The sequence below is a fragment of the Herpailurus yagouaroundi genome, unplaced genomic scaffold (genome assembly GCF_014898765.1).
Source record: "Herpailurus yagouaroundi ecotype Mexico unplaced genomic scaffold, PumYag 163, whole genome shotgun sequence".
Taxonomy (NCBI): Eukaryota; Metazoa; Chordata; class Mammalia; order Carnivora; family Felidae; genus Herpailurus; species Herpailurus yagouaroundi.
In genome coordinates, this window is record NW_024412404.1 from 11,906,717 (window position 1) to 11,929,193 (window position 22,477).

A 22,477-nucleotide genomic window follows, 5' to 3' on the forward strand; every position below is an offset into this window, starting at 1 on the left:
GGAGGGGGCGGAGGACGGTCGGCCCGCGCTCGGCAGTCCGGGGCGCGCTCCAGCCTCGTCGGCAGCCCGGAGCCCGGGGCTCGGGCGCCCTCGGGCCCGCGTCCGCGCGCGGCCACATGGCTCCGTTCCGCACGCTGCTGTCCTGCCTGCTGCCCCTGCACTGGGCGCTCTGCGCCGCCGCGGGCAGCCGGACCCCAGGTGCGTGCAGGTCGGGCGCGCGGGGGCGCGAGGGGTCCGGGGTGCCCGGGAGTCAGGCTGGCCCCAGGGGGCCCGAGGGGCCGGCGGCATTCCGGGGAGCAGGAGGCGGTGCGCGCCCTGGGCTTGAGCTCTTTCTTGCCCTATGGCCCGGTCGCTGACCCGAGCTTGCTCTTCCTTTCTGGCACGAGAGGTGGAGAGACCCCGGAGAGGTTTTGGGAATCTGGAGTCTCTTCTTAGGGGCTATATATTTGTCTCTGTCTCTGTCTCTCTCTCTCACGCGCCCGCGCCCGCGCGCGCGCGCGCACACACACACACACACACACACACACACACACACTCTATTGGTCTGTTTCTGTCCCGTGTGCCTTTAACTTTCAGTGCCTACTGTCTCTCAACTTGTGTGTGCGTGTCTCACTGCCTCATCCTCACGGAGTCAGGCTGGCAGGTGGTTGCCCACACCCAGTGAGCACCTGGCCCTCACACTCCTGCTGGGAAACACACTGCTAGCTCTCTCCTCCATCATTCTCAGGCTCTGTGCAGACACCGTCTCACACACAGACCAGACGCCCCACACCCTCACCTGAGCATGGGGAGGGGACTCTGGTTATTTCTAGGCGGGACATCTGCTTGTCTGTGAGCTCTATACTCATGTACTGAAGTGGGATCTCCCTAGCAGAAATCCTGGGGGGGTCTCAATGGGTAAAACCAGAGGAGAGTCAGTACTCCCCCACCGTAACTGCCATGAGCATGGGGGGTTTTCGGGAGATGTCATTTTCTAGGTTTCATCGGTAGTGTGAAGGGGGCTAAGGGAGGCAAAAGACGGAGCCATGTGGAAATGAAAATCCCTCCAAACTCCCGTCCCTGAATCACCAAGCCTGGAAGCCAGCGAGCTGTCATTCCTGCTGGGCCTGGCTGGGCTCAGGGAGAGCTGTGTGAGGACCGGGCTGCTGGCATGCAGCCTGGAGCATGGGGCCATGACCTCACACTTAATTCAGTCCGAGTGGGCAGGTCACCCCATGCGTCTCTTCTTTATTTTTGAAGATCTATATTTACCAGGCTTGGTGCTGGGCCGTGTCGAAATCTCAGCAGCCTCTGTTTACTTTAAAAAGTTTTCTTTCTAAACTTGGACAAACATAGAACCTGTACTCCCTCCCTCCCTTCTCCAGCTCCTGTCTCCTTGACACGTGCCCAGGATCCCCTGGGTTTCTAGGTGTGTGTGTTTTGCTGGCTGTGTTCAGAGAGCTTGGCGAGGAGGGCCCTACCCCAGGCTGGGCTGGTGACTTCAGCACACTGAGGGAGTCTGGGCAGATCCCGCCATCCCTCTCCTTGCCCTGGGGGCTTTCGGGGAATTTCAACCCTTTCCTTGGCAATGCCCAAAGTTGGAAGGCTCGTGGCTGGAGTGACAGACAGGACTCTGGCATCATTTCTTTTCTTCTGTTAAGTTTAACAGGGCCTTGGGGACTACAGAAAGCAAGTTATGTGCACAGAGTACTTGAACACCGTTCATCTAAGTACAGAGATCCAGAGGCTCAGGAAGCACTGGATGGCTATCGGATGAACTTGGGCTAAGAGGTCCCTCCGAGATGATGCTGAGGGTTGCAGAGCTCTCTCCGCCCGTGGGATTGCTGGTCTCCCCTTACCTTTGCACAGACTACATTGATGTAACTCCTTGTTTACTTCCAGCAGAGCTGCGCCTCTCCGGAAAGCTCAGTGACTATGTTGTGACAGTGCCATGCAGCACAGACTTTCGGGGACGCTTCCTCTCCCACGTGCTGTCTGGGCCAGCAGCAGCCTCCTCAGGGAGTGCAATAGTGGATGAGCCACCCGCACCACGGTCACGCTCAGGTCACCTCCGGGTGGCCCGCAGCCCCCTGCGCCGCAAAGGAGCCACCCTGCAGCCTGGCCGGGTGGGGCGCTCCTCCCTCTACTTCAATGTTACTGTTTTCGGGGAGGAACTGCATTTGCGCCTACGGCCCAACCGACGGCTGGTGGTGCCCGGAGCCTCCGTGGAGTGGCAGGAGGATTTTCGGGAGCTGTTCCGACAGCCCTTGCGGCGGGAGTGTGTCTACACCGGGGACGTCACGGGCATGCCAGGGGCAGCTGTCGCCATCAGCAACTGCGACGGATTGGTAAGGGACAAGCCTGGCTACCCGAGCCAGGCTGGCGTGGTTTTCTCCTTGGCTCCCCGTGTTTGGGACTCCTGGGGGCACAATGTGTGGTTTGGGCCAGTCACAGGCCTCACTGCTTCTGGAGAGCTCTGCATGCCCCACTGGCCACCAGGTTCACGCTCTGGCAGGTGCGGAAGATCTGGTTAGGATGATGCCTTGTCCATTCCCCCACCGGACGCGCTGGGACCACGGCTTAAGCTAGCAGGATTCTCTGAGCCCAGACACATGCAGCGGTAAGGAAGGCGGGCTCTGCTGGGGCTGAATCCTGGCTGGGCCACCCGGTAGCCCTGAGGCTTTGGAGATGTTAATTACTCTGCGCTGCCTTCCCTCCTGTGTGAAGCAAGGATTTATGCATAATGCACACATTTACTGTGTGCGTCCTATGTGGCCAGCCCTGTTCAGGCTCTGGGGGATGCCACAGACATGGTCCACGCCCTCCCGGGGCTGAGTGGTAGTGACGATAATAGGACCTACCTTACCAGGCAATGTGGTGGGTGGTCAGCACCTGCCTGGCATGGGGTCAAGGCTCTGTTGGTGTTAGCTGCCGTTATTTTTGTTATTGTTACGTCCTTCCTCATCCCCCACTGTCTTTGGTCTTAAAGTCAGCCTGCTCTTTCCCAGTGCTCCGTTCTGTGAGTGCTCCCCTTTTTTAAAAAAAAAAACAGATTTCTTGGGGTGCCTGGGTGGCTATGTGGTGACAGTGCCACACAGCACAGATTTTCGGGGACGCCTCCTCTCCCGCGGTTGAGCGTCTGACTTCGGTTCAGGTCATGATCTCACGGCCCGTGAGTTCGGGCCCCGCGTCGGGCTCTGTGCTGACAGCTCGGAGCCTGGAGCCCGCCTCGGAGTCTGTGTCTCCCTCTCTGTCTGCCCCTAACCCACTCGCATTCTGTCTCTGTCTCTCTCAAAAATAAATAAACATTAAAAAAAAATTTAAAAAAAACCAGATTTCTTTTTTATATTTAAAAAAAATTTTTTTTCAACGTTTACTTATTTTTGGGACAGAGAGAGACAGAGCATGAACGAGGGGAGGGGCAGAGAGAGAGGGAGACATAGAATCGGAAACAGGCTCCAGGCTCTGAGCCATCAGCCCAGAGCCTGACGCGGGGCTCGAACTCCCGGACCGCGAGATCGTGACCTGGCTGAAGTCGGACGCTTAACCGACTGCGCCACCCAGGCACCCCCAGATTTCTTTTTTAAAGTTCATTTATTTTGAGAGAGAGAGGGAGGGAGAGCACACACGTGCATGTGCGGATGAGGGGCAGGGAGAGAGGGCAAGAGAGAGAATCCCAAGGAGGCTCTGCACTGTCCGTGTGGAGCCCAACGCGGGGCTCGAATCGACGAACCGTGAGATCATGACCTGAGCCGAAATCAAGAGTCAGATACTTAACTCACTGAGCCACTCAGGAGCTCAGTGAGTTCCTTTTTTTTTTTTTTTTTTTAATATATTTTTTTAATGTTTTTTTATTTTTGAGACAGAGAGAGACAGAGCATGAATGCGGGGGAGGGGCAGAGAGAGAGGGAGACACAGAATCGGAAGCAGGCTCCAGGCTCTGAGCCATCAGCCCAGAGCCCGATGCGGGGCTTGAACTCACGGACCGCGAGATCATGACCTGAGCTGAAGTCGGACGCTCAACCGACTGAGCCACCCAGGCGCCCCTCTCAGTGAGTTCCTTCCACCCAAGCTCAGAACGCCTGCTAGTTGGCTCTGTACGGCAAACCCCAAAGCCGTGGGTGGCCCTCTCGGAGCCTTGACTCGTGCTGGAGTTTGGCTCCATCCCCAGTGTCTCAGGTGCTTGGGAGCCCGTGTGGCAGTCCCAGGCTTTACTTTGTCACGCTTTGTCAGGTATGAGCTGACGCGTCTCAGGAAAGGACCCCCGTGCTCCTCTGCCCTTCCGCTTTAAGTGAGGGATGCGTCAGATCGGGAGGATGCTAAGGGGGAATCTTTCTTCACTAGTGGGGCTGGGAGCATTTCTCCCCGTGTCCCCGTCCTTGCACGGTGTCTTCCTGCTGATTGTCACACTGCCTTGATGTGGGCCAGGGCTTCTTGTTCTTTTTTTCATCATCACCCCCCCTAAGGGGTGACTGATGTTTGCAGTCGCCCAGGGATGCGGTGTCTGTGCAGAGGGCGAGACAGAAAGTGCTGGTGCAAACCAGTGGCTTGACCGAATCGCACCGTGAACTCCCTCTCCGGTCCGCAGCCACAGAGGCTGTTGGCTCTTCAGTGACAGGGCTGCGGCCACCGCCTCTTCCGCTGCCCCCACGAAAGTATGTTGGGGCCTCAAAGCTGTCAGTGGACGATCAACAGCATTACTACCTGTGGTATGACTACCACTGCTTTGGCTTGCCCCCAGGCCACTGCTGCTGCCTTCGGCTGTCTCTGGAGCCAGTCCCTAGCCACAGCCCAGTGCAGAAGCCTCCCCGGGGCAAGGATTTCAGAATTTCCAGCCCATTCCGGAAAACTGCTCCGGGTCCCATGAGAGCAAGGGGCTGTTCACGGTGACCCAGCTGAGCCCCCTTTGGACCCAAAGGCCACAGTGCAACCTTTCTTTCTTTCTTTCTTTCTTTCTTTCTTTCTTTCTTTCTTTCTTTAAATTTTTTAATGTTTATTTATTTCTGAGACAGAGCATGAGCAGGGGAGGGGCAGAGGGAGAGGGAGACACAGGATCCGAAGCAGGCTCCGGGCTCTGAGCTTTCAGCACAGAGCCCGAGGCGAGGCTCGAACTCGCAAACCGCGAGATCACGACCTGAGCCGAAGTCCGTCGCTCGACGGACGGAGCCACCCAGGCGCCCCTACGGTGTAACATTTCTGATCGGATTTGAGTCTGTATCTGTGTGTGGTCTTTGGATTTTAACCCCATCTTCTTTAGCACCTCAAGTCCCAAAAGGCCTTCTTTCTAAAAACATACGTACTGACCACTGGCCGTGGGTGAGGTCCTCAGGGAGACGTAAGAAAATGAAAGTGACCCGAGGAATAGAGCAGCAACAGCCCCGGCCTGCACACGGGGATGTGCACTCATTATTTTCACCCGCTGTATAGACGGGGAGACAGCCGTGGGGGGAAGATCTGAGGATAGGCAGAGAGCTTGTTTGCCCAGCGCCGTATGGTTTGTAAAGCCCGCCGGTCGTACGCGGTGTGCATGCAGATGTTATTACCCTGCTTCGCAGAGAGCCCCGTCCCTGCCCTCAAGGAACTTGGGTGCCAAGCAGGAGAAACACCTCTGGTAGTTTCTGCGTTAACTTGTTGGCATTCCAGAGCACGATGGAGATGGTGCTCAGGAGACGGGAGCGATTATTGTCTTTGGTGCCCCGGGAACGTCACGTTTGAACTGGGCCTTGAAGGGTGGGTAGAAGTTTGCTGAGGCCAGAGGGCGAGGAGGGCATTCTGGGCAGAAGCTCTTCCTTCTTCAAGCCAGTGAGGGTCCATCCCCATGCTGGATGGAACCGGGGAGGGGATCCCAGAAGGCGCACTGGGAAGGTGGGCCTTGGCCTGACCTTGAGGGGAGGGCAGGATAGGAGAGGGGTCCTCGAGTAGGGATGGGACAGCCTGTTAACTGCAAAGAGTCTGAGCTGGGAGTTGGAGACGTGGCTGTGTGACCCTGGGCATGCTGCTCTCCTTCTCTGGGCTCCATTTGCCTCTTAGCTACACCTCAGAGGATGGGATAGAGGGGCTCAGAGCCCCTTCCAGCTCTGGCATTGGTGCTTTGGGACGCGGGGCAGGCCAGCTGAAGGAATTTGAAGCCAGGCCTCTCCAAACCTATGGTTGAGGCCTCCTCGCCTGGCGGGTTCTAGGACATGCTCTGTGCCAGACCAGGCTTCGCTGCAGGTACCAGGAGGAAAGACAGCCAGCCCCGAGTTTGGCCCTCATGGCCAAGCCAACCTTCCAACCGTGAGAAGGGCTTGAACAAAGACCCTTTGTGTGGATAGACTGCAGCCATTTGGATCTTAGCTGCGCTGGGGGGAAGTGCCATGTCTAAACTGGTGGCTTGGTCCTCATTGCCAACTGGAACCCCCCCGGGGGTAGGGGGAGGGCAGCGAGTGCCACTGCCATCCCATAGAGCCACTTCCCCACGGACACGGGGGACAGACGCTGGGAGGGTGCTGTGCCCTGCGGTGAATTCATGCCCAAACTGACCTTGTTTCCCACCTGCTCTTCTGGAGGGTCTTGTGTGTCACAGTGGGGGGGGGGGGGAGAGGGTCAGGAAGGACCCAGGAATGAGGAAGCTGGGACCTCTGCCCTGGATGAGTTTGTAGGATAATGGGGACCCAGACATACGAGCAGACAAATCACGGGTTTGTGTGAGGCAGCAGCAGAAGGACCCACTTATTTTGGTCAGGGCATCTAGGAAGCCTCCCTGAAGGAGGTGGCATTGGCGCAAGACTGTTCAAACGTTATAAATGTGAAAGGAAGTGCTGGGCCTCTGGCCAGCCGAGAGAATGACTGGCCCAGGGCAGGCTTGTGTGGGGGAAGGAAATAAGGGATGTGGGCGGCCCCTCCTACCTGCAAATTGTTTCCCCTGGGGCGGGGGGCGGGCGGGAGCCCCAGGATACCCAACTGGGAATGTGCCCAGGCAGGACCACTCTTCAGAGCCCGTCTCGGGGAGCCCAGCCAGTCAGTGCAGTGGTTCTCCCGACACTCCTGTGACCCCCAGCCTCTGAGGGCCTGTGGGCAGGGAGGACCCGGGTCACCTCAGCACCCCGGGCTGGGGGTCAAGTGCAGAGCAGGTCCCCTGTTAGCGATTATGGCTCTGAATTCCCGGGAGGAACACAGAGGCCTGGGGCAGGGGCCAGTTCTTTGTGGGTCAGGAGGGATTGGGGGTGCAGGAATGGGGTCAGCGGAGTGGGGCCCCTCGAACCATCTAGATCCCAGACTGCCCAAAAGGCTCCTTCCCCCACTGCCTTGTCTGCCTCCCTGTGTCCTGGGCCTCGCTGCCCCTGCACTGGGAGTGGTGGGGACTTGTCTGTGCTGTGTGTCCCCCCTTTGCCTTCAGTGACTCTGTGAGTCACGGGCCTGGTGTGGAAGCAAGGCACATGTAAGCTCTGTCACCATCTGGTTCCGTTTTTCACCCTCTGCAGATCATGCATATTTAAGGGGTTACAGAGTAGACCCCTGGCAGGCCGTGTGAGGAGGGGCAGCGGGGCTGGGTCCCAGCCTTGCTTCTTACCCCTGCCTAATGTGCAAATCACAGCAGCTCTCTGAGGCTCTGTCCTTTGCCTTTAGAATGGGCTTACAGTGGGGTAGGGAGCAGATGGGGAGGGGGTTTCTTTACGGGGTGATGAAATTCTAAAATTGATTGTGGGGCAGTTGCACGGCCCTGTGCATATACTAAATACCATTAAATTCTACGCTTTAAATGGGTGAATTGTATGGTATATGAATTATATTTCAGTAAAGCTGTTACAAAATGTGCCCGGCCAGTAGAAAGGCCTAGACAGGTGCTGTTAGTAATTGTGAGGAGACAGTCTAGGGCGACAGAAAGTGCGGGGTCTCTTCGCTCTGGTCCAGACTGGCCGCGTGACCCTGACTGTGTTTCTAAATCGCTCTGTGTATACATTCCTCACTTTCAAAAGGAGAGAAGGGCAACCATTTGTAGGCTTGTACAGAGAATTAAATAAGATGATATAAAAAAGCGAAGCATCTGGTGTATGGTGGGGTCTTAATAAAGGAAATTATTTCAGTGGCTCTTGATACTAATATTTATTACCTCTCATAGCATTTACTACAGTAATTACAGTTATTATTAATAGTGGAAAACACCGTAAATATTATCAGATGCCCTTGCGTTGCAGCAGGATGTAGATCAGCAGCGTTCTCTGGCGTGGGTCTGAGGCCACCTCTGGTCCCCGGGCTGGCCAAGCCCTGCCTTCCCTCTGCTTCGGCAATCTTAGCACGATGAGCCGATCAGCACTGGCTCCACGCGTGGGGGTTTAAGTGTCACGACTGAGCTGAGATAATGCAGCTGCTTTAATCCCTGGGCCCTTGTCCAGAGCCCGGCCCTTCACGAGGTCCTGGGGGTGCAGGGATGAGACTCAGCCCTGTCTCCCTGAATTCTAGAAGCCCACAGTTTGAATTTTTTTAATGTTTATTTATTTTTGAGAGAGAGAGAGGGAGAGAGGGAGTGAGTGGGGGAGGGGCATAGAGAGAGGGAGACACAGAATCCAAAGCAGGCTCCAGGCTCTGAGCTGTCGGCACAGAGCCTGACGCGGGGCCCGAACTCACAGACCGTGAGATCATGACCTGAGCCGAAGTGGACCCTTAACCGACTGAGCCCCCCCGCCCCCCCCAGGGGGCTTGAAGCCCACAGTTTAAAGAAAAGGCTGCCGTGCCCAGTGGACAGTGCGAAACCAGACAGACCACACTAAACTTCAGTGTTTTATGGGAGAACAGGGAAGCATAATGCACTTGGTGGGTGGCCTGGAGGGGACTATTGAAAAGGACAGGTGCTCCGAGAAGGCTTCCGAGGGGAGAGGCCATTTGGGCCGCATATTAAAGCCTCAGTAGGAGTTTTTTAAAACCCGGAGGTAGGAACTGTAGGCATTCTTCGTAGGGAAATGGCGAATCATCCCAGCTCTCCATAGGAGAGGGGGAGCAGTGAAAATGTAGTTTGGAAAATCTGTGCCTCACCGTGGAGCTTAGACTTGCCCCTGTGGCCATAGGGAGCCATGGGGGGGGTCTGGAAGCAGGAGTTACCTTAGTATTGGTGGAAGACGCTGATCTTTCCAGATGCACGCTGGTACGGTGCTGCCATTGCATATTTGCCTGTGGCTCATTGGTGTCCCTGTCAGCACCTGTTCTTGCCCTGGGGGCCACTCCTTGCTGGCTGGGGAGCCGGTGGGCTGACCCAGTACCTCCTTGGGAAGCCCCTGGCTCTGTCCTGCTGTCCACCCCTGTCCTGGGGATGTGGAGTGTGATGCCTGGAGTTTCAAGAGGTGCCCTCGTCCAGCCACCCAGCTGGCCTGTCTCTGTACATCTTGGCCTGCGGGCTGCCTGCCCTCACTCGGCTGTGCTGTCAACCCTGGGAGGGACAGAGGTTGGTCTGGTCTCACCTTGTTGCTCCTCCCGCCTCCCTGGCCTAGATAGTGGTTCCTGCTCTGCGGACCCCCACCCTCTCCCCAGCCATGCTGATGTGTTCTCACCTGACTTTGCAGCCCCCCCCCCCCCAACCTTTGCTCAGGCTGGTTGCCCCTCCTCTGGTGCCTTCCCCTTCCCTCCACTCGCTTGTACATCCCTCACGTTAGCCACCTGGTTCCCAGAATCCGGAGGCTGGCTTACACCTTCTGTTTATCTCAGTGCCAAGCATGGGGTGGGGCTCACGTTGCACAGGAGGTGGTGACTCCAGTGCCTCCAGGAGCAGGGAGTGACACAGAGAAAGGGCCCCGTATAGTAGGGGAGGGGGGACTGTGGCAAACAGGGGGTGTGGGGGTATGCCCTGTTTAAAGGAAGTACCCATCTGGCTTTGTGAGATCTTTTAAGTATTTGAAGGAGAAATTTGAAATAGTGACCTAAAAAAGTGTTTGTTTAGTTTGTTTATTTTGAGAGAGAGAGAGAGAGAGGGAGCTCACGGGAGGGGCAGTGACAGAGAGGGAGAGGGAGAGAGAATCCCAAGCCCTGACAGCACAGAGCTGGATGTGGGGCTTGAGCTCATGAACCGGGAGATCATGGACTTGAGCCGAAATCGAGAGTCGGATGCTTAACTGACTGAGCCACCCACGTGCCCCAGAAATAGCGGTTTTGAAGCAAAGGGTCCTATTAAGACAGCGTGTGGGCCGGTCACAGAAGGACAATTAGCTAGAGGCCCCTGATCGCCAGTGGGGCGGTTCGTGAGGGGACGAGAGAGCGACCCCTGCAACTGCATCTCCCGGGTTGAAGTCCCAGCTCTGGCTTTCACACATGCTGTGTGGCCTTGGACAGTTACTGGGCCTCTCTGTGCCTCCGTTTCCTCACCTGTGAGGTGGGCATCGTAAGGGAGGTCACTTCCTAGAGCTGTCCTGTGTGCTCAGTACGCGATATGCTGCAGCTGTTGCTATGGGACGGTGTGAGCTTGTCGGCTGAATCTGCTGGGTCTGGGGAGGTGGCTGGTGGGAAAGAGGAAGAAGGTCAAGAGCAACCTATTGCTCTGCTTGACACCCCCAGAGAGGTCCCCGGGCTCTCAGCTGGGCAGGCAGAGCCCGTCCCCGTCCTGACCTCACCAGGCCTGTTAGTTTTCCTCAGGCTACAACTTGCTCCTGGCCCCAGTTTGCGTCCTCACCCGGACCCGTCCCATCGGGTTCCCCAAGGGCGGGGTCCGAGCTTAGTCACCCGTGTGTCCTCGGGACCCCGCACAGGGCCTGCCCCGGGGCAGACTCTTGGTGGCTGCGGGGTGAGCTGACCCTGTGAGGGAGTGCTATGGTGATTCTGTAGGTTGGCTGCGAGGTTCCTCTGCTGGCTGCTCCCGGGCTCCCCCCGCAGCTGTGCGCAGCCGGACGGCGGGCTGGGCTGGACGGTCCGAGCTGGCCCGGTTCCCACATCCGGCGTCGGTGCTGGCCGGCGGGGCCCCAGCTCCCTCCGGCCGGCGGGCAGCACCGGTTTTGGCACCGCAGTCTCCGGAGACCACGGCCGGAAGCCGCGGGACCTCTTCAGGCCTGGTCTGGGCAGCTGCGTGACTGCTTCTGTGCATTCCGTGGGTCAAAGAGAGCCACAAGGCCAAGGTTCGGTTTTCCAGGAGCGGGGAAATGGGTGCCACCTCTGGAGGCCGGCGGCGGCAAAGTCTCACCGCAGAGAGGCGTGCGGACGGGGACAGGAGGACTGCAGCCTCCTTTGCCATCGCTCGTCCACGGTGACTCTGGGAAAGTCGCTTGACCTCTCTGAGCCTCAGTTTCCACATCTGTGAAGGGGGTGTCCTACCTTGTTTTATTCACTGGAAATCAAACGTATAAAGTTCTGCCGTAGCGCCTAGAACAATATCATGGTAGCGTTCACTCACTCTTGCTGATCTCTTGGAATAAATAGAGAAACTGAGGCAGGATCCACGGTAGGTTTGTGTCCAGACCGCTGGTCACCCGTTCCAGTGCTCTGCTTGCTTCCCAGAAGCCCCTGTCCCACCGGGGCCTCTGTCTGAGCGGACTTGCGGGGTCTGGGGCCTGGGTGGTTTTCCAGTCCTCAAGGTGGTCTGGTCTTGCAGAGTTTCACCTCCCCGGTCTCCCCATGGCTGTGCCTTGCTGTCTGCCCTGGATTAATAACTTATTTATGATATGGAATAAAAGCCAGACATCACCTCACTGCGGCTCCTCTCGAGCAGGGCCATTGGGGGCTGGTCTGGGGGCTGGTTTTATTTTTCTTCCCTGGCGTCCTCAGGCGGGCTGGAGGGAGGGCGGCCTCCGGGCCCGTGAGTGTCTTCGGGGCTGCGCTGGCCTTTCATCTGCCAGCCGTGCTCAGTGGGGCAGGGGCCCGGGGGTGGGCTTTCGGAGGGGGCCCAGGGGGATTTGGGCATGACTCTGGGAAAGTCGCTTGACCTCTCTGAGCCTCAGTTTCCACACCTGGACCCTGCGGTGGGACGTTCCCAAGCCATCTGCGGGGCCTGGCATTCTGTGTTCAGCATGTAGGCCTTGCCTGCCTCCGGAGCCTGAGAAACAACAATGACCATGACGAGCCCAATAACGGTAATCTTTGCAGGCTGCCTGGGCTCTGGCAGCTCCGTGTTTCCTGTTAGCACAAATAATCCTTGTTATGAAAACCTCCAGGGGTGAGTTCAGCTCAACGTCATTTCCATAGGCCACCCTGACTTTGGCCTGAGTGTGGACAGCTGTGGCTGGAGGAGGCTTCGGGGGGCCTCTTGGTCCCCTCTTAATTTTCCAGACAAGGAAGCTGAAGCCCACGGAAGGGAAGAGACTCACCCAGGGTCAAAGGGCGACTGTCAGGGCCCCTGGCTCCCAGTCCAGTGCTCCCCCACCATCCCACTCGGCCTCTTCTGAGTCAGTGGGAAAGGACTGAGTAAATGTCGACAGTGACTCAGGGTTGCAAGCCCTGTGCTGGCCAGTGATGCAGTAGCTGTGGCAACAGCTTTAGAGCCCAAAAGGGTGTTCCTACACCGTTGGTCTGGTGCTTGCCCTCTGGGGCCCGGGCTGGCAGTCCTCGGGCCCGGGTCCCACTGGGAGAGTAGGATGCTCAGCTTCTGCGTGTCCTTGGGTCCCCGAAAACTGGGAAGCCAACTAAGAAAAACCAAGTGTCAGCCTTCTGGTTAACAGGATTTGAAGGTCAAACAGAGCCTTCTGGTGTTTCTAGGCCCTAAATCACCATTGCCACTGTTTTCTCCGTTTTCAAAATATTGGAGGGCAGTGGGCTGCTGTGAGGCACACGTTACTTGTCAGAGAATATGAAACACCCTGCAGTCTCCTTTTCTTCTGTTCTCTGTAACACGGGCTGAGGGGCCTGAAGCACGGTCCCCTTTTAGAGAACTGTTCGAAGGTGGGAGCATTTGTCAGGACACGGGTGGTCTGGATGCAGACCCTGTTCCCCAAGGGTCTCCTGAAGCCCTTTGTCAGCCTTTGCTTTTAAGCCAACCAGATATTTCTACCTTTGATCTGTCCAGAAAATGCCCATACCCCCAGTCACCTCCACCCCACAGCAGAGGTTCATTTCCGCCCCTTGGGGCTGGCAGGAGCCCACACTCTGAATTAGCTCCTCGAGCCCAAAGAGGCCTTGTGTTCTGTGGCCCGACAGGCTGCTGGCCTGGGAGCGCTGACTGCTCGATGCTTTGTTACCTCATAATTCACGGTCCGTAGATGGGGAGACTCTAGGTAAAACATGCTGTCCCCTAAGCCATGGCCACATTTTATGGGAGAACAGACCTCTCATTAAGGGCGATATGCCCAAGGGAGTTTATTAAGGAGGCTTGGCCCCAAGGATGCTTCTTTTAAGGGGGTTTGTGGCTCAGTACTTGTCCTCCTGAAGCTCACATGTCAAAAAATAGACAAGAAAATCCCCTGGATGGGGACAGAGCGCTGCCAGGAGCCACTGAGGCCACAGGGGAGGGAGCGGCGATGGGGTGACGTTTGAGCTGGGCGGGAGGGGCGTTCCTGGCAGAGCTCACAGCAGGGACAGAGGTGTGGAGGCCCACGTGAACATGCGTGGTTCCAGGTACGGAGCAGGGCCCGTGTAACAGGGCTTGACGGGAAATACAAGTGCTGGGGTGGTCCAGACACTACCTCTCTCGGGGGTGATGGTTGTGGCCTCCCTCACGGATCTCCCTGCCTCCACCCACGCCCCTGCCCATGACAGCAGCCAGAGCAGTCTTGTTAAGTCCAAGCGCTCCCGTGACACTCACCCGGGGAAAGCCAAGCAGGCCTGGACTGTGGTCCCTCCTCCCTGTCCGCCTGTGGCCTCCTCCACCCCTCTCGGGCTGTGCTCCCCTGACTGCCCTCCTTTGGAGCATTCCTCCCCAGAGACTGCCATCTCCCTCAGACTTTTTCTCAGATGTCACCTTCTGAGTAACCTCTTCCCTGACTCCACTACTTAAAAGTTCCAGATCCCATTTCTGTACTCCGTGTAAACGTTCTCCCCCACCGCTGTTTCCACCTGGTATGCCTAGTTTTACTTATTGATTGCCTGTCTCCCCCCCCTCGATAGAACGTTAGCCCGAGGTGAGGAGGAATTTGGGGCTGTGTCCCCAGTGCCCAGAACAGGGCTGGCTCAGTCATTATCTCTGAATGAACGAATGAATGAAGGAGTGAATGAGTGAATAGATGAAGGGCACCGCAGACAGAGGTTTAGGAGAAACTGCAGAGACGCACGTGAATGTGTAAAGTGAGTCGGGAACCTGGTGAGTGGCCCTAGCGGCTGGGATGTGGGCGTTTGCGTTGCTAGTAACCGACAGGGCTTAGCAGACACAAGGTTTGGTGACGTGTCCGAGTTCTAAGAAATCTGGAAGACGGGGCCATGGTGCCAAGGCTAGGTCAGGAGTAAGGACAGCCACGAGGCCCGGCAAATACGGATTCGTCGCCACCGTGCAGAGGAGGGCCGGGATGCCTGGAGGGCCTGAGTGGTCGGGAGCCTCTGGGGGGGGGGGGGGGGGGGTTGGGGCTGGGCCCTGCACAGGAATCTGAGCGACGAACGAAGCCCACTCCCCCTTCATCCTCCCATCCTCCTCCACCTTGCCTGGGAAACCGTCCCTGCTGCCACCGCAGCCTCCGTGTGTCGCTGGCTGCAGTCCTGCTGCGTGTCAGACTCCGTGGTGAACATTTCACGTGCGTGATCTCGTGTAGGGAGAACATGGCTTAAAACCCAGTCAGCGCCCCTCTGGGCCGGGGCGATGTCGGATGGCTCAGAGGGGAGGTTGCGCCGGGACAAGTGACCTGGTGGGGGCTGGCCCCCAGCTGTGGGAGGGACTGGCCACGCTCCTTCCTGGAGCTGCCCCACTGTCCGCGGCTCTGCCTCTGAGCTGGAGGTTGGAGACTGCGGGGCCTCGGTGCAGGGAGCCGCCCCTCAGCCTGGGGCCTGGCGTCCACACTGCCCCCTGGCATGTGAAAGCCGCTCCCTGCCTCCTTGTCCTGAAGCCGCTGCCACTGCGGGGACTCAGGGCCAAGCGGGCAAGGTCGAGCTCCCAGCCCGAGCTTGGTGGGCCACAGTGGTGATAGGAGGGGGTGCCTCAGAGCCACGTGGCTCCTGGGCGCAGGGAATGGAAAGGACGGGTGGCTGCTAGCCTGGCAAGGTCTGCCCTTAACTCTGGCTGGGCTCCAGGGCGGGGGTTTGCTGCAGATGGGGAGTCTCTGAGCACCTGCAGGCGTGCGTCCCTGCCCTGCCCCCGGGCCAGCATCTCTGCTGCTGGGGAGGGGGGGGGGGTTGTCATAAAAGTGAACACCCTTCATTTAAAGAATATTTACCAAGCTTTTGAAGACCCGAGGAACTGCTCCCCACAGTGCCAGAGGACAATCAGCACTTTCATCGTGGTCATTGAGGCCCTGCTACTAATTGTTTTCACTGTCTGTGCTGTGGACTCCCCAGCTTGGGTGGCCGCGACATCATTGGCTTGCCACTGGCCACCCAGCAGATCACAGCCCCCTCCCCCGCCCCCCCCCCCCCCCCCCCCCAGCTCAGGGCAATTTTGGGGAGTTATTCTTCATTCGAAGTGGAGCCGCCCCTCGAGGGAAGGAGGTGGTTGGGTCCTAAGACAGCACCTGTACACGAGGTGGGGACTGGCCTCGGTCAGGCTCAGCCCCGGGAAGTGCTCACAACACGCCCTTCCCAGCCCCGCCTGGTCCAGGGCACTTTCTCGTCCTCTCGTTCCCTCTCTGTCTTGCCCCGTTTCCTGCATTATGACCGGCTGATTCTCGTCGAACAGCCCCAGCTGATGCCACTCTCTTTGTGAGACATGGACGAACCCTTAAACATTCCATTGTTGGGAAGCTTCCGGAGTTTGGATGAGTGGTTCCCAGGCCTGGCTGCACAGTAGAATCACTTGGGCAGCTCGGAGAGAATCCTGATGCCTGGGCCACATCCCCTGAGATTTGATCCGTTGGCCTGGGGTGTGGTCTCGGTGCCAGTAATTCTGCAAATCCCTCTGATGATTCTAACGGGCACCTAGCGGTGACACCCGCTGCTGTGGCCTCCTGGAAAAATCTATTGTGTGTCTGATGGAAAAGCTGGGGTCAGGTCGGGGATGCCAGGAGAGCCGGGCCAGAGAAGGAAGGAGGGGAAGGAAGGGGCTGGCCGCCCTGCCGTGGGCAGGACCTCGGTGGTGGGAGGGAGGCATTTGTGCTTCGTGACCTCAGTCCATCCTGCCGGTGACCCTTTGGTTTCAGATGTGGAAACTGAGGCTTGGGGAGGGCCTGGCTCCCAGGAGCAGCCTTTACACCACTTGCAGGGAATCTGGGTGACAGAAAAGGGGGGGGGCTTCATTGGGTTTGTCTCCTTTTTTAAAACTTTGTTTGAAAATAATTCTTTTTTTTTCTTAAATTTTTAATTTATATTTGAGAAAGAGAGAGAGAGAGAGACAGAGCATGAGTGGGGAAGAGGCAGAGACAGAGATGGAGACAGAATCCAAAGCAGGCTCCAGGCTCCGAGCCGTCAGCACGGAGCCCCCACACGGGGCTCGAACCCACAAACCGCGAGATCATGACCTGAGCCGAAGTCGGGCGCTCAACCGGCTGAGCCACCCAGGTGCCCCTGTTTGAAAATAATTCTTATGGAATCATTACTTGCTCGTTGTACTAGGCAGACATTCGGTGCAGAATGGACTTTCCTTTTCAGATGGGGAATCCTAGAAAAGTTCGAAGACACCTACAGAGTTTAAAGAGAAGGAAATCGCAACAATTTTGCCGCCCAGAGACCGCTCCCTAGCGGCTGGGTGCGTTTCCACTAACCTTTGACAGGCCCTTTGTCGCCTTTAAAACTCCCCTAAACCAGGAAGGCCTCTCCTTGCTAAGGACTTTTCCCCTTAAGGGTGCTCAACCCATGGTATTTTTTCCCTCGGGCAGTTCCTTCTGTTTACGGCACCGATCTGAGCGGGTGAAAGCCAGGTCGTGGTGGCACCAGGAGTTAGAGGCTAACCATCCTGTGGTTCCAGAATGCTGCTCCCAGCACTGAACCCATGAGCCAGTGGGACTCCCAGGCACACGGGGCGTTGATTGTGATAATTCTGGCAGCAAGCGGGAGCATTCGCGCAGTCCTTGCCGCGAGCCTGGACCGTGCTAGGTGCTCTGTTTATATTTCTCAGAGCAACCCACAGGATCGATGCCGGTATAATCCTGAGGCAAAGGGATGTCAGGTAACTTGTCCCAGATGACACGGTTTGGGAGGGCAGCGCCAGGGATCCTGGCTGTCAGGTCTCTGCATTTACCCGCCTCACCGACCACATTGCTTCTTCCCCGAAAGGATTCTTGCTGCAGGGGAACTAGGCCCAGCAAGCCTTTCACCCAGCACCTTCCAGGGTGTGGGGCCTGCAGAGGCCATGGCCCTGGGAAAGGGGGGCCCAGCGGTCGCCCCGGATAACAGCCTCCAGCTGGTGGAGGATGTCCGCTTCCTGGTGTTTCTTCCGAGACTTCGGCCCGTTCAGGGAATTCTGAGGGTGCCCACGTGGGGCACGCAGGGCCGGGCACACCAGTTGACGACAAGCCTGACGGTTGTCCGCTCCGTCCTTCAGGGGCTCCTTCCTCCTGCCTATCCCCAAGGCTGCAGCTCGGGGAGAATCGGCTTTCAGACTTGCCCTGGCTGGGGCCCCGGCCTTGGCCGTGCAGCCTGCGGCAGAGCTCCTGCGGCAGAGCTCCTGCGGCTCAGGGCTTCCACATCAGGTTTGGATTACTCGGAATCTCGGCGTCCATGGGCTTTTATCCCAGCCGTGCTGACTCACGCTTCCGTGGTCACGGGCAGCCTGTGCAGCTCGTGCGCGCGTTGTCGTCTGAGTGCCTGTGTGTCGTCTCCACACAGACGTGTCTGCTGTCTGCCCGCGCGTGTGCGGGTGTCAGCCCCAGGGGCACGCGTCGTCCCTTCGCGGGGCCCCGTGGGGCCCGTGTGTCCCCGTTTGCACCCTTGTGTCATTTCTCCTCTCCCTGAATGTGTCGTGTTTTTTAAACAGCTTTATTGAGATACAGTTTATGTACCATGTGGTTCACCTAATTTATTATAATTTTTGTTAATTTGACAGAGAGAGAGAGAGAGAGAGAGAGAGAGAGCATGAGCCTGGGAGGGGGCAGAGAGAGAGAGAGAATCATAAGCGGGCTCTGTGCCAAGTGTGGACACACACCGAGCTCGGCACACGGCCTGACGTGGGGCTTGATCCCATGACTCTGGGATCGTGACCTGCTGAAATCAAGAGTCAGGATGCTCAACCGACTGAGCCACCTGGTGCCCCTCACCTAATTTAAAGTGTACAACTTAAGGGTGCCTGGGTGGCTCAGTTGGTTAAGCATCCAACTTTGGCTCAGGTCATGATCTCGAGGTTCGTGAGTCGGAGCCCCACATCGGGCTCTGTGCTGACAGCTCAGAGCCTGGAGCCTGCTTCAGATTCTGTGTCTCCCTCTCTCTCTGCCCCTCTCCTGCTCACGCTCTCTCTCTGAAATAAACATTAAAAAAAATTTTTTTTTTAAATGTATAATTCAGTGAATGTTCATGATATGGATAGAGTTGGGTAATTATCATTCAATTTGAGTTTTCAAATTTTCACCATCTCAAAAAGAAGCCCCGTGTCCTTTTTTGTTATCACCACCCCCATCCATTACCCCAGCCCTTGGCAACCACTAATCTTTCTGTCCCTAGGGATTTCCCTATTCTGGACATTTTGTTTGGATGGAATTATAGAATATGTGGCCTTTGGTGCCTGGCTTCTTTCACTCGGCATTATGTTTTCAAGATTCCTCCGTGTTCCAGCATGGACTAGTACTTCCTCTTTTTTTGTTTGTGGATGCATTCATCTGTTGATGGGCATTTGGACCGGTCCTCCTTTCTGGCTACCGTGAGCAGGGCCGCAGTGAACATTCACGGACAAGTTTTTGTGTGGACATATGTTGTCATTTCTCTTGGGTGTATGCCAAGGAGTGGAATTGCGGGGTCATATGGTAACTGTGTAGTGTTTTGTGGAACCGTAGACTGTTTCCAAAGTGGCTGCATCACTTCACAGGCCCAGTCGGCCCAGTCGTGCGCAGTGCGGAGGGAAGCAGGGACTCTGGCACTGGCTGGCCGGGGCCCGGGAGGGAGTTTCACAGAGGGGAAGGTCCCTGAGCGCATCTGTGTGCCAACCAGAATGGCGCAGGAGAGGGTGGGCACGGTGATACTGGGAAGAGGGGCACCCACTGCGGGAGCTGCATTCTGCAGAGGTAAGAGGGAGGCGAGCAGGAGGTGAGGAAGGGCACAGGGTGCCCACAGGGTGGGAGTTCATAGGGTGGTGGCAGGGTAGGGGAGAGCCCGCCCGACGGTGCCTGTTTTCTCCTTGAGAACAGGAGACCAGGAGGTGGGAAGTGTTCGAAGTCTAAGCCATCAGTGTAGCGGGGAGCCACAGCAGAATCCCCAGCCGGCATCATGCTCATGGGAGAGCTGTGGCCGTTGATCTCAAGTGAGACCAGTGGGCACCACGTGCGTCAGTGTGCAGACAGGGAGAGGGTGGCTGGTTGGGTTGAACCAGGGCAGAGGCTCTTCTGAGACGGTGAGAAGGAGGGAAAGGCAGGGAGAGAGCTGTGGGCGTTCACAGAATTATTACCGTGTCCAGGGTGGTAAGAAGGGAAGTGAGGGCGTGGTCGGGGGTATCGGCCGTGATGAAGCAGCGGGGCCACGCACTGGAGGTCGTGATGAGCTCGGTGAGAGGGGACCCAGTGGATCGTCGGGCTGTCATCTTGAAAGAAGTCCTCCTGGGGGTGGTGGGCGGGAGGCAGACACCTGCAGTTGGGGTTTCTGAGCTCTAGCTGGTGCCGTGGTCTGGGGAGGGAGCGTGGCCGGGCACAGAAGCAGGTTGCTGGGTGGGGGGTGAGCCTGAGGGAAGCCATTCCGGCCTCTCTTGCTGCTCCCAGTTGTGTGTATCACCCCAGCCTCCACTTGCTGGGCCTTCTTTCATATCCTACAGTGGAACAGTTTCAAGCTGTATTTGCTGGAAGCCTAGGACCTGAGACAGCACAGCTGGCAGTAAAAAAACCTTGGTAATGGAATTTCCAGAACGAGTTTGGGCCCGAGAACGTGCTCTCCTTGGGAGGTGGTGGGCTGGTTGGTTGGAGGCCTGCTCTGTTTCTTGCTCCTGTGGGAAGGCCCCACATAGGCTGACCTTGGAAGGAGAAGAAAGAGGGGACCTGGCATACCTCTCACCCGGCTTTGTCGGGGCTCTCATCTTGAAATAAGCCCTCCTGGGCATTCTGCGAAGGTTGGCAAATCTGAGGGCACAGCCAGGAGGCTCTGGATGACTAGGAAAGGCTCTTCCTTGTGAGGAAAGGCTCCCCTTTCCTAGAGGGAGGGCCTGCAGCTGGCCTCCTGGAGTTCCCCCACTTACCCGTGCCTGGACCTCAGGCTGGGTCCTTGCTCCTGACCTGACGTTGACGGGAGAGCTTCTCAATATAAGCCTGGAGCTCGGCACCTCCAAGGACACATATTTCCGTCTTTCGGGGTCTCTTCCCGTGGCCCCCAAGATGTATTGGTTTATTGTACCGTCACCTCCCAGTTTACGTGCAAGTACATGCGATTTTAGAATAAACACGTTTATATATACACACGTACATACACATACTCATTCTAAAATAACGCGGCTTCCGTTATCTGCTGAAATATTTGGGACTTCATCCCGATGATAGGCGGTTACCAATGAGCAACTGAACTTGCTCAATTATGACCTAAGGCAGGATACAAGGGTACGCCAACACCTACCTCCCCCATCACCACGTGACCCGTCTCCTTCAGGAGCCCTGGACTTCCCCTCTGGACCTGGGGCTTCCCCTGAAAGGAAGCAGGCCTAAAAAATCTGGGATAGCATGGCCTGGAGGCCTCTGGATGAAGATACGGCAGAAGGCACTGCCTTTGCCCCTAAAATGACGTCACCAGCCATCCTGGAAACGTCCAACAGGTCCCCCTCCGCCACTCACCTCCCAGGAGAGGCCCCTCAGTAGCAGCTGTAGTAAAGGAGTCCAGAGCCTGGCTGATGGCGGCCAGGCCTGTGCACTGGAGAGTTTCCATTTGGAGAGAATCGCCTGAGGGCCTGCATAGAATGTGGCTCAGTTGGACATAATCAACTGTTTGTGTTGCATGAAGAACCTTTCTAATATATATTTCTGCCAGCTTACTGTTTTGAAGAGAAGGAGGTATGGGTGAAACGGCAATGTATTTTTGTCTTCCAGCAACATATGTTTTCCTCTTTTCTTGATTTCTTCTACAGAAATTTGATTTGATTGTAGTTCTTTAAAATTAGCCACCACTTTTCAGAAATACAAACATCTCATAAATTGAGAGACAGGAGTAATTTGGCAAGGGGGCAGAGAGCCAGAAGGTTCCCGTTGCCAATTTGTCTGCCCCAAGCGGTGCCTGGTTTCCCGGCCAAGGCAGAGCTGAAGACAGCCCGCCAAACCTCTCATGGTGTGGATGGGGAAACTGAGGGCCACGGGGGAGGGACCTGCCCAGCCCACTTCCTGATCTGACGGCTGAGCCTGCCCGCCTATCGCTCTCCAGGAGGAGGCTCTCAGAGACCCACAGGGCACCCCATCTGGGGCAAGAACTCTCTGTCAGGGCCAGAAACGATGCACAAAACGGAGCAGGAGCGTTGCTGCAAGTGCTGTCTTTGACCCCTGGGGTTTGGTGGGACCCATAGTCACAGAGGGATTTGAAACGTATTTCCCAGGTTGTTATATCACAGGTCTTTGTCCTTACCAGTTAGCCAGGATGGGCAGGTAGGGGTTTGGTAACTCTTGCCTGGGGAGAGGACTGTGGGCATGGGGCCGGACCAGACCCAGGAATCCTGGGGCTTCCACTTCTGACAGAGCAGGGCTGAGGGTGTGATGGGGATGGTGTGTGGGGTGAGAATCCTTTCAGGCTGGGAGTCGCCTGGGGGATGGTGGGGTCCGTTCCCTTTAGGGCCGTGTGCAGAAGTTTCTCCTCTGTTCTCACATCCACGTGGGAGGTGGCCTGGCTTCCGGGAAGCCCTCTGCCCAGAGGTAGGATGTGAACATCCTGCTTGCTCTGTAAGCTCAGACTAGATGGGAAGCCCAGGGACGTATAGATGGGAGTATGGGAGGGAAGTTTCCTTGCTGAGTGGCCCCCGGGGGGGGGGGCAGAAGTGGGGCCCTGGGATGGCCTAAGGTAACAGAGCCTCCTGGTTAAGAGCCACACGGAGCTGGGCTCTTATTCTAGTTCTGTCGCTTACTTGCTGGGTGACTGGGCAAGTTTCTTAACCATTCTGAGCCTGTTTCCTCATCCATGAAATGGGTCTAATATTTGCATCTGCCTTACAAGGTTGTTGTAAAGGTGAAATATGTCAATATAAGTGGCTGTTATATAAGATACTGTTGTTAATCCCAGGGAGAATAAGACTTTGCAAAGGGTGGAATGTAGGGAAGTGTGTTTCAGCTCACTAAACGTCACCACTGTCCCTGCACAGAACAGGTTGTGTCTTGAGGGAGAGAGCTCTCTGTTGCTAGAGGCATCCAAGCAAAAGTTAAGAGCCCCCTGACTAGGG

The 22,477-nt window shown here is 56.7% G+C and overlaps 1 protein-coding gene across 1 annotated transcript in view; it reads left to right on the plus strand.

The window, feature by feature from the left end:
* The first annotated feature begins 19 nt into the window (after window positions 1–19).
* Window positions 20–22,477, plus strand: part of ADAMTS14 (ADAM metallopeptidase with thrombospondin type 1 motif 14) — an 81,517-nt gene continuing 59,059 nt past the window's right edge. The window contains exons 1-2 of the mRNA XM_040485059.1: window positions 20–198; window positions 1,885–2,327. Coding sequence (XP_040340993.1) covers window positions 117–198; window positions 1,885–2,327 — 525 coding nt within the window. The 5' untranslated portion in view covers window positions 20–116. The remainder of the gene's footprint in view (window positions 199–1,884; window positions 2,328–22,477) is intronic.